This window comes from Pocillopora verrucosa, chromosome 3, assembly GCF_036669915.1.
Source record: "Pocillopora verrucosa isolate sample1 chromosome 3, ASM3666991v2, whole genome shotgun sequence".
In the NCBI taxonomy this organism is placed as follows: Eukaryota; Metazoa; Cnidaria; class Anthozoa; order Scleractinia; family Pocilloporidae; genus Pocillopora; species Pocillopora verrucosa.
Genome location: NC_089314.1, coordinates 25,333,612 through 25,346,157, shown reverse-complemented (window position 1 = coordinate 25,346,157; position 12,546 = coordinate 25,333,612). Strand labels below are relative to the sequence as shown.

The 12,546-nt window shown below is 40.1% G+C and overlaps 1 protein-coding gene across 1 annotated transcript; it reads left to right on the top strand.

The window, feature by feature from the left end:
* Positions 1-1,687: 1,687 nt before the first annotated feature.
* LOC131768285 (uncharacterized) lies at positions 1,688-12,245 on the top strand. Its single transcript, XM_059084018.2, has 11 exons — positions 1,688-1,850; positions 3,255-3,665; positions 4,551-4,748; positions 5,347-5,490; positions 6,181-6,366; positions 7,099-7,305; positions 7,968-8,111; positions 8,844-9,029; positions 9,980-10,177; positions 11,034-11,177; positions 11,405-12,245. The coding sequence occupies exons 2-11, from the start codon at positions 3,255-3,257 to the stop codon at positions 11,801-11,803; spliced, it is 2,217 nt and encodes a 738-aa protein (XP_058940001.2). The 5' UTR covers positions 1,688-1,850; the 3' UTR covers positions 11,804-12,245.
* Positions 12,246-12,546: the final 301 nt, after the last annotated feature.

Below are 12,546 nucleotides of genomic sequence, written 5' to 3'. Positions count from 1 at the left end.
ACCCTGTATGTAAGGAATAACAGCAAAACCAGTCGCTGGTTCCCTTTCATCAATTAACTGCCAAAAACCAGTTACAAATAGTAACGCTCTTGATGAAAGGGAACCAGCGACTGGTTTTGCTGTTATTCCTTACATACAGGGTGTTACTGAACCCATCAGTTTTAATTCCGTAAATTTCATTCTGGCTCATTTAATAACGCATTTTTTATCTTCTGCTTCTCACTGTATTCTTCATATGTCTTTACTCATACATGTCATTTTACTGATTATTTTGAAGCCTTTCATGTGTGGAATGTGACAGTAAACGACAACAACTCTATTACTCGACCACTGCTCTTAAGCGACAATTTTGCAACCGTTCTGTCTATAAAAATAAAAAAACTTGAATAGTGACTGAGCCAACTCGGATTCCGTAGTTTCCTCCTAAAATTCTATTAAGGAAAAAAAGTCGTACACACAGACATACTGTCTCTTAAACTTAGGGTCTAGACGGTAATAAACGAACGCGGTTTTGACTTCCTTAGCGACTACAACCTCCTTCAAGATTTGATTTTGTGTTTCCGATAACTGACCACTCAGGGGGGAATAGTTCAGAAGTAATTCTCGTATTGGAAAGCGTAGTGGAAAGTTTTATACATGATCTGATTCAAGTGATTTAACGAGAAACACTTTTCGAAGTGCAAAGGTACACGCAGCAGACTGTCCGGGAACGAGTCAGCTGAGTAGCATATTGAGTATACGTTGAGTAATTTACTGATGAGATCATGAGATATAGAAATGACTTGTGGATCCATACGGTTTCAGTATCGATTTTCCTCTTGAACGTCAGGCTCCCTAGCGCGACCATTTTTGTACATCTCGGGGTCAGAGTTGATTTAAACTCCCCACGCAACAACACTGGGCTGTGCAAGATACTCTGTTATTTGTTTGTTTTGTCACAGGCAGTCTAGGCACACCAGATTTTATTTTCGTGACGCAACAGTAGAAATGTTTATGAAGCAAACGCTTGCCTACCGAAAGCAAAACTTGTGTCCAGAATTCAACGTAAAAAAAGAAAAGCTGACCTTAACACGAAGTGATGGATTTAACATAAAATGATATGGTAACGCGTTATTGATTCGAGTTTTACGAAGTACATTACGAGCGTTGTTAGATATTGTAAGATCAATCAGATTTGCTTGAAACTATGTGACATGTCTTTATTTATGGGCGTTGGAAAAAACCAGCATGAGATCTCTGCGAAATGTGCCCTACTTTTTCCTTTTAAACCACTAGTGGTTACTAGACGATACAGAAAATGTTTCCTCTTTTTTTTTCTTGCGTTTCAGAGCTCAAATGAGTCTTTCAATAGGCCAGTTGTGTCATTTCCGTTTGAGGCATTTCATTCAGTCACGCACTGATTCGGAGAAAAACGGAAACAGAAGCACAAGACATAATAATTAGACAAGGACCTGGACGACTTTCAAAACAGCTCTTCTCTTCTGAGCTGCAAAAGTATGGATAGGTTAAGGATTATTTGGCAAGGTTACACTAATTTCTGGTAAATTAAGACCCCCGCTCGTTCTGTAACGTACTGAGCGGAAGTGAGCTAACATACCTCTGATAAAACTACTTCCGGTTTACTAAGCACTTGATCATGACGTTTCAGTCAATCGCTTGCTGATTTGATTTGGTTCCGGAGATTCCGAGAAACGTACGTGACGTCTAGACAACACCCACGGCTATATGTTAGCTTGAGTATTCAGCTGGCGTGTCGAAGTTTTACAATATTCAACAGAACACAACATCGTGCCTCTCGATTTGCGGTGACAGGAGAAAAAAATCATTGCAAGGATCATAGCTGAAGTGAGGTAAGGATAACGCACAGCATTCGAAATTTGTTGCATCCATGAGATCACAACAACACCTCGTTTTTTTTAACAATTTCCGCCTGAATTTTTTGCGTTTTTACCTCACTTATTTTCCTTTAAAGCAATCCTTGATTGCCTCTCATTATCGGTACTTGCGTTGTAAAGTGATCACCTTTTCAAAGGGTGTGTTGTCTTTAATATCTAGGAAACAGCTAACATTTTTAAACAAGCTCGATACAGTCTGTTGATTTATACGCCATTCGATGGCGCATTCTGCTTCGGTTAGACTTAATTTCTCTCAATCAGAACAGTTTAGATGTTGAACGATCCGTTTTTGTTTCAAGAATGAGCTTGAGAGCTCTCGAAACTGTATTCAAGAGCTTTCACTACTGTGTACGATAACTTGATAGCTTGCAATTCAACGGCTGCGAAATTATATGCTAATTTTCTTTTGTCTATACGACACTCACTTCTCTTGTTTCTTAGCTGGTCGTAACTTAACCTCTCTAATGAATGAGATGCTAGTAATCAAGCCTTGTGTTTGCGGAAAATAGTTCTGCGATTGCCACAGGGCAAAAATTACAACTCGCTAGAAAGAAATGTATGGTAAAAAGTTGTTTCAAGGTCTAAGGAAAAACGATTTTGGCGAGAGATCAGTCATCATTTCTTATTAGAAATGGATGTGGGTAGTATTGATTTAAGGGTAGCGCAAGGTTTTGTTTGAACAACCGTGAAATATGTAGTGGAAACTCCATGCCCAAGGGATTAGTGAAATTGACATCGCGTAATGATCTCGAACTTTAGATTGTTTATTTCTCAAATCTCTCTTTTTTTTTTTCCGAACCGTGATCCGGTCCGTTAGGTTTTTTGGGCGAAAAAAACTTCTAGTGACTGGCCCACGCTCAATTATGTCACGCAGACTTTATTTTGGCTTGTCACGCAAAATATCTAATTTCATTAACATGATCCGATCCTGAAAGTGATAGTAGCGGAGAGAGCATGAAAACGTATGTGGTCGCTGTAGCTAATTATTTTTCAGTTGAAATGGAAATTTGATAATATTTCTTTAACTCTCACAAACTGCCGTCGCCCCTGTAAATTAAGTGTATTTAGTCTTGAAACGCAGTGCGCCAGGCACGGTCTTTAATTGACTTTGAAATACCCCGAAGGGAGAAATTTTCAGAGAATTTCCACTAAAAGGTTCTTTCAAAATTTTAACGCTATCTGATGTTTGTTTAGAAATGTCAAGCGATTCAAAATCTATTTTGATTTTTCCAAAGTATAGTTTAGTATAGGGGAGGAGTTTTCCGAGCTTGTCTCTAACATTAAATCGCTAGTTCAGAAATATTTTTCAAGTGCAGAAATCCTCTTTAGCATTTAGACACTCGTCTTGTGTTATCGTAGATGGAGGGTGAAAGTCCAGCCGAACTTCCAGTCAAGCACGAAACCCAGGTGAAGGGTCCCCCTGGTCAGCCTGTAACATCTCATCAACAGATGGCTCCCGGCCAGCCAATCATGGCTCCCACCCCTGGACAGCCAATCATGTACCAGATGCCACCCGGACAACAACCGGTTTTTGTGCAAATGCCTGCTGGTCACCCAGCAACAACACCAGATGGGCAGCCTATTCAGTATTACTATGGTCAACAACCAGTTCAGCCAGGTCAATTAATGCAACCGGTTCAACCGGTTAATGTCCCAAGCCAACCTGGTCAACCTGTATATTCTCAACCACAGGCTGGACAGGGTCTAGACCTTACGATCGATACCAATTTCCTCAAGTCCCCTCTCTGCTACATTAAGATAGTGGAATTTGTAAGTACTGACTTTGCTGCTTTCTAATGTAAAGACAAAAGGTTTTGGTGCCCACGATTTTGTGTAAATTTGAGGTTTACGCGGCTTATGCAACCGTAAGAGAACAATGGTATGGTTTCTTAATTGTTCACAAATCTTAAGTGTTAGGTCTTATTACTATGTCGCACTGTTTTGTTTCTCAGTTATGGTAGTTGTCGTTAACCAGAGAGAACCTTAAAAGAAAAGTTTGTCTTCAGAAACCATACAATTTTTACCTCTGCCATTAGAATTCATTTATGAGATTATGACACAGACTGCAGTTTGATATTTAAAAAAAATAAAAATAGCCGTTCGAATTTTTCTTTCAATGTGCTAAGACTTAGGCCAAGAACGCCTCTATTTTGATTCTTACCTGGCAACCTGCTCGCTCACAAGTCAGTAATGAGTCTTATAAATCTGCTGGACTAATTCGGAGCTATACATAAAGGCATTCTTGACTCAAATAGTGGCTTTTCTGCGATAAACCGGGTAGGAACAGTTCATGAACCATGTGTTGTCATCTTCTCTTTGCGGCCAGGTTACCGAGCATTTACATAATGGCGGCCTTCCGTAGTCGAACATTTGCACATTTGGAAACGGTTTGCGATTGGTTAGCTTGTTAGTTGCAGAGAATAAACCGCAGTGAGTTTCCATTTTTTTCATGACGGAAATGAAAATTAATGGGTTCCCGGGCCACACTTCTCCTTTATTTACAAAACATTTGTCAGGGTAGAAAAACAATAAGGGACAAGAAAAGACTAAAAGATATGATTAAGGATGGAGAAGATGAAGCCGCATTGCAAAAAAAAATTGATGCATTTGTCATGACCTATTTCCTCCGAGAATTATAAAATATCTGTTTTGCAGGTTGTTCTCCTAGGGGCCTGGGCAAGTATCGTGAAGTACTCTGGTGATCTCAGCGTTCCAGATGCAGACGAAAAAGCCAACTTCTTCAAGGGTATTACCATTTTTTGCTGGCTGATGGTGATATTTTACATGATCATTCATATTTTCAGCTTTACCAAACTTTGTAGTTGTGGTCGAGAGTCTAGACTTACTTTGGTGGTAAGTTATGATTCATTTAAATAACTTTTGTTTCGGTATCATCGGATTTTGATTGATTGAATACCGGTGAATTCATGAGTCCAAAACTTACGCGAAAGTAGATGGGGAAGTAACTTTCCTCCTGGTAGTGTTATCTTGGAATTAATCAACTCGTCGCGTTGCACTGTTTCCTTGTCAAGTTTTGGAACCTTCACTTCGTCCGCATTCTTACCAAGCTCTAACAGTTCTGCCCCTTTCCGCCCTCTTACCGTTTACAGAAATTTGAATATCCCTTTCCTTTGAAAACTTCTGTAGCTAGCTCAGGAACTTTCATATTTGGGAAAAGAGCATCATAATCTGCCATGTCGAGACGACTCCTATTCCCCTCAGCCCCGACTGGTGCTCAAAACTAGTTACCAGACTTTCTCGCACAAACAATTCGATACTAGCCTATTGATCTTTCAATCATTTAGTTATCAATTTATATATTCTTTCTTATTGGTCTTTCATTATTCATTCATCCACTCATTCATGTGTTCATTTATTTTTCTATTAATTTAAACCTGTATGGTTATCTTTTTCTTATTCTTGGATATATTATGTTTTCTATCTTTTGCAGTCTCTCGTCTTTTATTTCATCATGTTTGCGCTGCTGCTCGCCTGTACTGGAAACTTGGTCCCTAGGGCCGTTGACTTTGGAAAATTCCAGAAAATTAGGCCAAGCACATACAGACCATTCGTGGCATCCCTTAGTGTTGCCCTGGTAAGTTCTACAATAAAATGTAAAATATCCGAAGATGAATATGATTTCCGATTCCCCATGGGCGTATTGTACTGAACCAGGATTAAATATCAATTGAGGCTTTGGACTCTCTTGTACAAGAGGACACTTCGGTCACACACACACACACACACACACACACACACACACACACACACACACAAAAAGGGACGGGAAACAAATTGAATTGAAATCAGTTTCAATACATGGTGAATATTCACGCGGCGAATCCCACTTAAGCTTATTCTGGAAAGACTTTTACTTTAAGTATACAGCTGTTTCGAGAAAGGTTGTCGGATAAAAGCCTAACAGTGCACGCGACAACCCCGAAAGGTATTGTGAGTTGTTTCAGTCCTCGGTTGCTTAACCGAAGTATTTCAGGGAAATCTGAGATAATCCCTCTGTATAGACGAGGCAGCGTGGGTTTGATGAATTTATTTTTTCTTATTTGACTTTTGCACTCTCTGATTAGTCAACGCTATAAACCAATCATATTTATATCCTAAAGAAAACCGCTACCTGCTGGCGGTTTCCTTTACTTTTTACCTTCTTTAATTCTTATCAGCTTCTTCTGATGTTTTCTTCTGTTTTGATCGGTTTGTACGGCTCGGTCTCCGACACTCGGTCGAAATAACCATATAGATATAATTTCTCTTTTCTAAATCCTGGCAGGTCTTTGGATTTTTGTCATGTATAGCGTTTGCATTGGATATGGTATTACAGTACAAATTGTTTCAGACACAGCGAGCTCAGGAGACACCAACCGAACAAGCGCAGGAATCTCCCCAAAGACAGGCCTTGGATATCAACAAGGAGTATTTACAGTCACAATACTTTTTCGTCAAACTAGCGGAATTGGTAAATTATGAGTGTTTGTGGAAGAAATCTGTGTAAAGCTATTTTACTTCTTTAAATATTAGCGAAGAAGCGCAGAAAGAGCACGTGAGGATGAGCGCAGGGTTTGTCTTTTCATTTTCTCCCCCACCCCCTCCCCTAAGCTCTTGTGTTTGCATTAGTCAAATTTCCAGCGCCTTTTATTGCGTTCACGCGGGAACTCGAGCTCTAAACTTGGAGAATACAGAAGGCCCGTGAAAAGATGATTATATAGGCACACCTAGACACCAGCGGCTCAGTTAGGATAGACGGTCAAGAATCACGGGGCAACAGGTTTTTTTTTTCTGTAATGAATAGTTTTTTTTCCTTTAAGTCCTACTCCTGGGCACCACTGTAGTCCGAAAGACGATTAACTGTCTTCCATTTGATAAGCACGACGATCAAAAATCAGTAATGCATGCCTTTGATGCCTTTTTACTTGACAGATTAGTAACTTTAAAACAGAACGATTAAAATGAATAACGGAAATTGGTTGGGACGTAAGGTGGTGCTACCTTCACTCAACGGGCAAGGAGTGCTTGAGCGGGTGGAGATAATTTTGGAAGGATTACTTCCAAACGGTGGAGTGTAGGGTTCTATAACAACAGTTCACGTTTAGTGGGCCAATCCTCTCCTCTATTTCAGATCATTCTCACTTACTTTACATCAATATTAGTAATTCCTCCAAAGCTTACCCTATTTTTCATCCATTTTCAGTTCCTGCTCTTTGCGGCATGGGTGTGCGTCCTGAAATACTTTGACATGAATATTTTCAAATATACGAATAAGACTTACGAAGAACCGGCAGCAGAATTCTTTAGAGGAATCACAATCTTTTCCTGGGTGATGACTGTTCTTGTGACGTTGACATTTGTGATGAGTTTCGACAAGCTTTGTGCTCGGCCTTCACGCTGGACATTGACGGCAAGTAACGATCCCCTTTTTCTTCCCATGGCCCCCTCTTTGATAGAAAAATGACCCCGCTCGTCTTAACCCGTTAACTCTCAGAAGTGATGAACATGTAACTTCTCCCTATAACATCCATACATTATTCAGCAAACAGGTAATGAGAATACTTAAACTCATCAGGTACAAGATATTACCTTGATTGAACGCCAAATTTTCGTAAGCAATTTACAAGGAAATGTGTAGCAGCTAGAGGGGAGAATTAACAATCAGATCTTGGGAGTTAAAGGGTCAAAAAGGCCGCACTTGAGTTCTCTATGGGTAGAAAGAGGCGATCATATTAGGGACGAGTATGCCTTTGAAAGACGAAACTAAAAAGTAAATAACAGTGAGACTTGAAAAATGTCAATTTTCTCAAGATCCTCGTCCCCAAACAGTGACATGATTAAAACCTTCTTATTAATTTTACCATATTTTTTTTGTCCAGGTGTAACCTTTACAGCCAAATTTTTTTTGCATAGATCAGCACTTTTACATGTCATAAGTTTTATGCTCCTTGGGTTTCGTCAACTCCTATGAGGAAACCTTGTCTTAAATGTTCTGATATGGGGATTGAGCCTGGGATGAAGGGGTGAACTTTTTTCAATCTCGGTTTAATTTTTTTTATCTTTTCTCCGTAGGCTTTCATCATTGGATTTGTCTTGTTTTCGTTAATAATTGCTTGCTGTGGGAATCTGACTCCTGAGGTTGTCAGATATGGAAAGGATTACAAAAATATGATTACAGATGACAAGTCCAATAGACTAGCTCTGTTTGTAGGACTGGTATGTAATCTTTTTTTTTTTTTGTTTCGCTTCGGCGCGGAATTCAGAACTCTAAGTTAGGCGGTTGTTCGTGACATTGACAATTGTTTATCGCGATATACTGGATTGCTTTAATTCCAATTTTGGTGAGATAGAACAAACTCTCAGTCGGTTGAAGTAATCAAGAAGGAACGCACACGCCGTAGGGTGTAGAAGAATGACGTTGATTACTATGAATTATGTGGAAATTTCGGGGCACGCTCATTTTTTACGACGGCAAATCACAGATGATATACCTTACGCACGAACTTGTACACAGAACTCTGTTTATCGCAATGTAAGTTTCGAAAAAGTGTGAATTGGTTCGTAGACGCGAATCAGAGGTGAATTTTTAACCCGGTAGCGTTGACAGAAATGTACATTTGTAAATTCTACCCTGATTAAAGTATGGATACTTCACGTACACAACAAGTTGGCCTCTGGGCTAGCCTACTGGACTACACATCAGGGGGTCTGGGTTTGAGTCCTGACTGTGTTCTATTCTTTGGCGCGACATTTTACTCTCACATTGCCTCTTTCTACCCTGGGGGTGGGGTGGGGGGGTGGGAGGTTAGTTACCGGCAGACTCTTAGGGAAACTTTAGTTAAGGCTGGAATTACTAACCCTTTGCAGTGGATATTTAGGTTGGTGGGACGTTTCTCAATCCTTGATAGCCCGAAAGTATACTATATTTCTAAATCTGCTCTCTGGTAGGGGTTTGGATTCTTATCGTGTGGGGCATTTGGCGTGGATATGGTGTTGCATTACAAACTGTTTCAGACGCAACGAGCTCAAGAGACACCCACTGAACAATCGCAGGGACCTCCCCAAAGACGAGCTTGGGATATCAATAACGACTTCTTACAGTCTACGACGTTCAAAGTGAAATTGGTGGAAATTGTAAGTTTTTATTATCGTCTACGATAATGATTTCACAAGGGACCAATAACTAAAAAATCAGAGATCTTAACATCACCCGGTGAAGTTCAACGTACTTTGCTCAATCACTGTATTTTGTTTTGTTAAGTTTGATGTTAATCAGAGTCCTAACCGAAAGGCCAGAGGGTACGTTGTAACCCTGTAAAATATTAAACTTACACTATTGCGATCAAAGTTAACATATTTCACCCCGCCGATTGAGATGTTACTTCGAAGTTTTTGGTTTGGGTTGGACGCGATGGAGTGCACTTGCGGTTGGGTTATTGTGCATATCGATGCCTAGTATCCCCCTAAATGCTGTGAACAGCTAACAGCATTGATCGGTGATGTTGTATATGTAGATTTTCAGTGTCCACGTTTAATCCATACCTTACAACGTAACTGTGAAGAAACGGAACACGAATCTCAGAACTGAACCTTGCAAACCTTAAGAATTGAACCTTGAGAACCTTAGGAACTCAACACTGCGAACATTTATGTTATTTTTTTAATTAGAACCTAGCTTGAAACCAAATACTGCTTATCTTATCAAAGGGCGTGTTTATTGACACACGCATAGCGTTCATATACCAGAATTGAGTTTAAGCCTTCAAGAGAAGTTGTTTTCCACGAGAACGGATAGTTTCTTTTTGACGAGTTAGAACTTTGGAATCTTATAAATCTAATTATCGTAGGCTATAGCAAATAAAAACCTTAACAGCAACCTTGTTGAGGCAACACTCTGTAAAGGGTATTACATTGTAAGATAGTCACTGCAGCAACAAAATTTGAACTACAGTTATGCCACTTTGGAATTGTTTTTAAAAAAACATGCAAATATTTCCATAGCGAAATGGTCAGTTGAAAATCCTTTTGTTTTATATAATCTTAGTAACATCGACCTTCATCAACAATTTTACACGTATTTTCAGATGTTCCTGTTCGCGGCATGGGTGTGCATTGTCATATACTTTGACATGGATATTTCCTGGATTATGACTGAGGATTCAAAGGCCGATTTTTTTAAGGGAGTCACCATCTTTTCCTGGGTGATGGCTGTTCTTTTGACTCTGACATTTGTGTTGAGCTTTGATAAGCTATGTGGCCTCTCCTCCCGATGGACATTGACAGTAAGTGATATATTTCTTTTTAATAGATATTAGCTGATAATTATCCTTATCGAGGTTATCAAGCTGGGAGACTGAGTAACCTATATACCTTATTCCAAAGGCAGTCTTGCCCAAGTTATTTTTTAGACAAATGAATCTGTCCTCCCCGTAATGAAATTCTAACCGACAACCGACGTGTACATAAAACAGGTATGTTAGGTACGCCGGGTAAAACATCGTTCAAAAATTGTCGAGGCTCCCTTCTCAGAATCCACACTATTTCGTGATTACGCAGAATTGTCGCTTGTTCCCCACGCGTTGGCTGAATGTTTCAGCGAAGACCGCCGCACGGGTAGGCGCCTGAGCAAAATTTGCGGTACAATTTTTTATTACAAGATACTTCTTGGATCTCTGTCACGTTACTTAGAAGACTTTGAACTCAGTAAATTTCCCAGATGATTTACTGCATGGTTTCTCCATCTCGAATGCTCACGAAAATATTCTACAATTCAACTGCTCGGACTATTGTTATGTAATCATACAAAATTGCACAGGATTGGCTGATGGATTAAGTGCACGCGCAAGGCCACGTGCAATGAGAACGTAACGCAATATCACGATAGTCTCCAAACACTTGACTATGGAAAATTAACCTTAGGACTAATGTTCGTATCGAGGGTGGAGAAAAGTGTTGCTCTCTCTCTCAGGTTGGTCTCTCCTGTCTGTTAGTTTAACTACAAACCGTGTGCTTCGCATTGGTTGTGTTGCCCTGTTTAATCTATTTTTATGTATTTAGTCTGTAGGTGATTTATTAACTCGACAAAGGAAATGAGAGATTGATTGTTGAAATGTTTGTTTATATCTTTGATATTTTTAGACTTTATGTGTTTACCTCCTTGTCGCCATTTTGTTGATCGCTTGCTGCGGAACCCTAACTAAGCCTGTCATCGACCGGGCAAAGAATTTCAAATATGTGAGCACGAATAACAGGGCTAATATATTAGCTCTGATTATAGCAGCGGTAAGTAATGTTTGTGTGTTTGCACACTGATTCAATAAAGTTTAAATTCCCTCCTCCGCCCTAGCAGAACGACCTGTGACCAACGACCTTTAATGTGGTTTCACCAACAGTCGAAAGTAAAATTCTTTTGATTCATTTGTATATGATTCGATCGTATTCAACAACAATTTTGAGCTGATGAACGAGAAACACTGAATAATGAGAGTACACCGATTTTGACTTGACAGCCGCTGGGGTACATCTCGTGGATAATTGTGATTGTAGATATCATCCTTATGTACAAGTTGTACCAGCAGCAAAGAGCGCAGGAGGCTGGCTCCTCGGCACAGTCGGGTGTCGTCCAACATCCTGCCGTCGTGATTGTCCCAAAAGGCGCTAAACAAGTTCCTTATCAACCAGCTGCTTATCCAGGACAACAGCCCGTCCAATATCCGGGACAACAACCCGTCCAATATCAGGGACAACAGCCCGTCCAGTATCCGGGACAACAGCCCGTTCAGTATCCGGGACAACAGCCCGTCCAGTATCCGGGACATCAGCCCGTCCAGTATCCGGGACAACACCCTGTGATGGCAGGAGTTCCTGCCTACGGTTTGCAAGCACAGAATGGAGAAAATGAAAAATGAAATGTAACAACGTGCTTTGTTAAGCGAAGTCTTCTTTAATATGCGCAGAGCAATTTTGCAAAATTTAGAACCAAGGTAACTGATTTTGGCGTAGTGACGAGACAAGGGTCGCTTTTAGTTAAGTCTTCGATTGCCGTTTGGTTTGCTGATATAGTATCACAACTCGAGATGATATGCTTTGTAGAAAAAGCGCAAATAAGTTAGGTCACCGTGGAGAAAAATTATTTGTGTTCGCCGGGGAATCTCATTTCCCTATTGTGGTCAGTGATAAAGAAAAGCAAAAATGTCAAGGAAAATATTATGTGGTTATTTAACAATGTCTGCGTGCTGTCTTAAGGAATACTAATATTTGGCAGTATATTGAGCCACAACTAAGCTAGGTAGGATTTATAAACATGTATTATGCTTTTAAACAGAGTATTAAATATCGACGGTAATTTTAGTTAGTTCCATCTCTTTGCATTCCACGAAATCACCGTCGATAAATGATCGAAGCTCTGAGTTTATTTACTGAGAATCTCGATTTCGCGCTCGCGGCAGCTTTCAGTTGAATGTCGATTGCAATCCGCGATTAACTTGGGTTTGCTCTCCTTCACTCTTTGATTGGTCATGATGATCGGCCCACTCTCAGTGAAACTCTCTCCAACCAATCTTAACTTAGTAAAACACGTCCCTCTGAGATGGTTTGATGTATTTAATTATTGACTGAGTGGTAGGGCCGGATAGCAAAATATTTGGCTCGA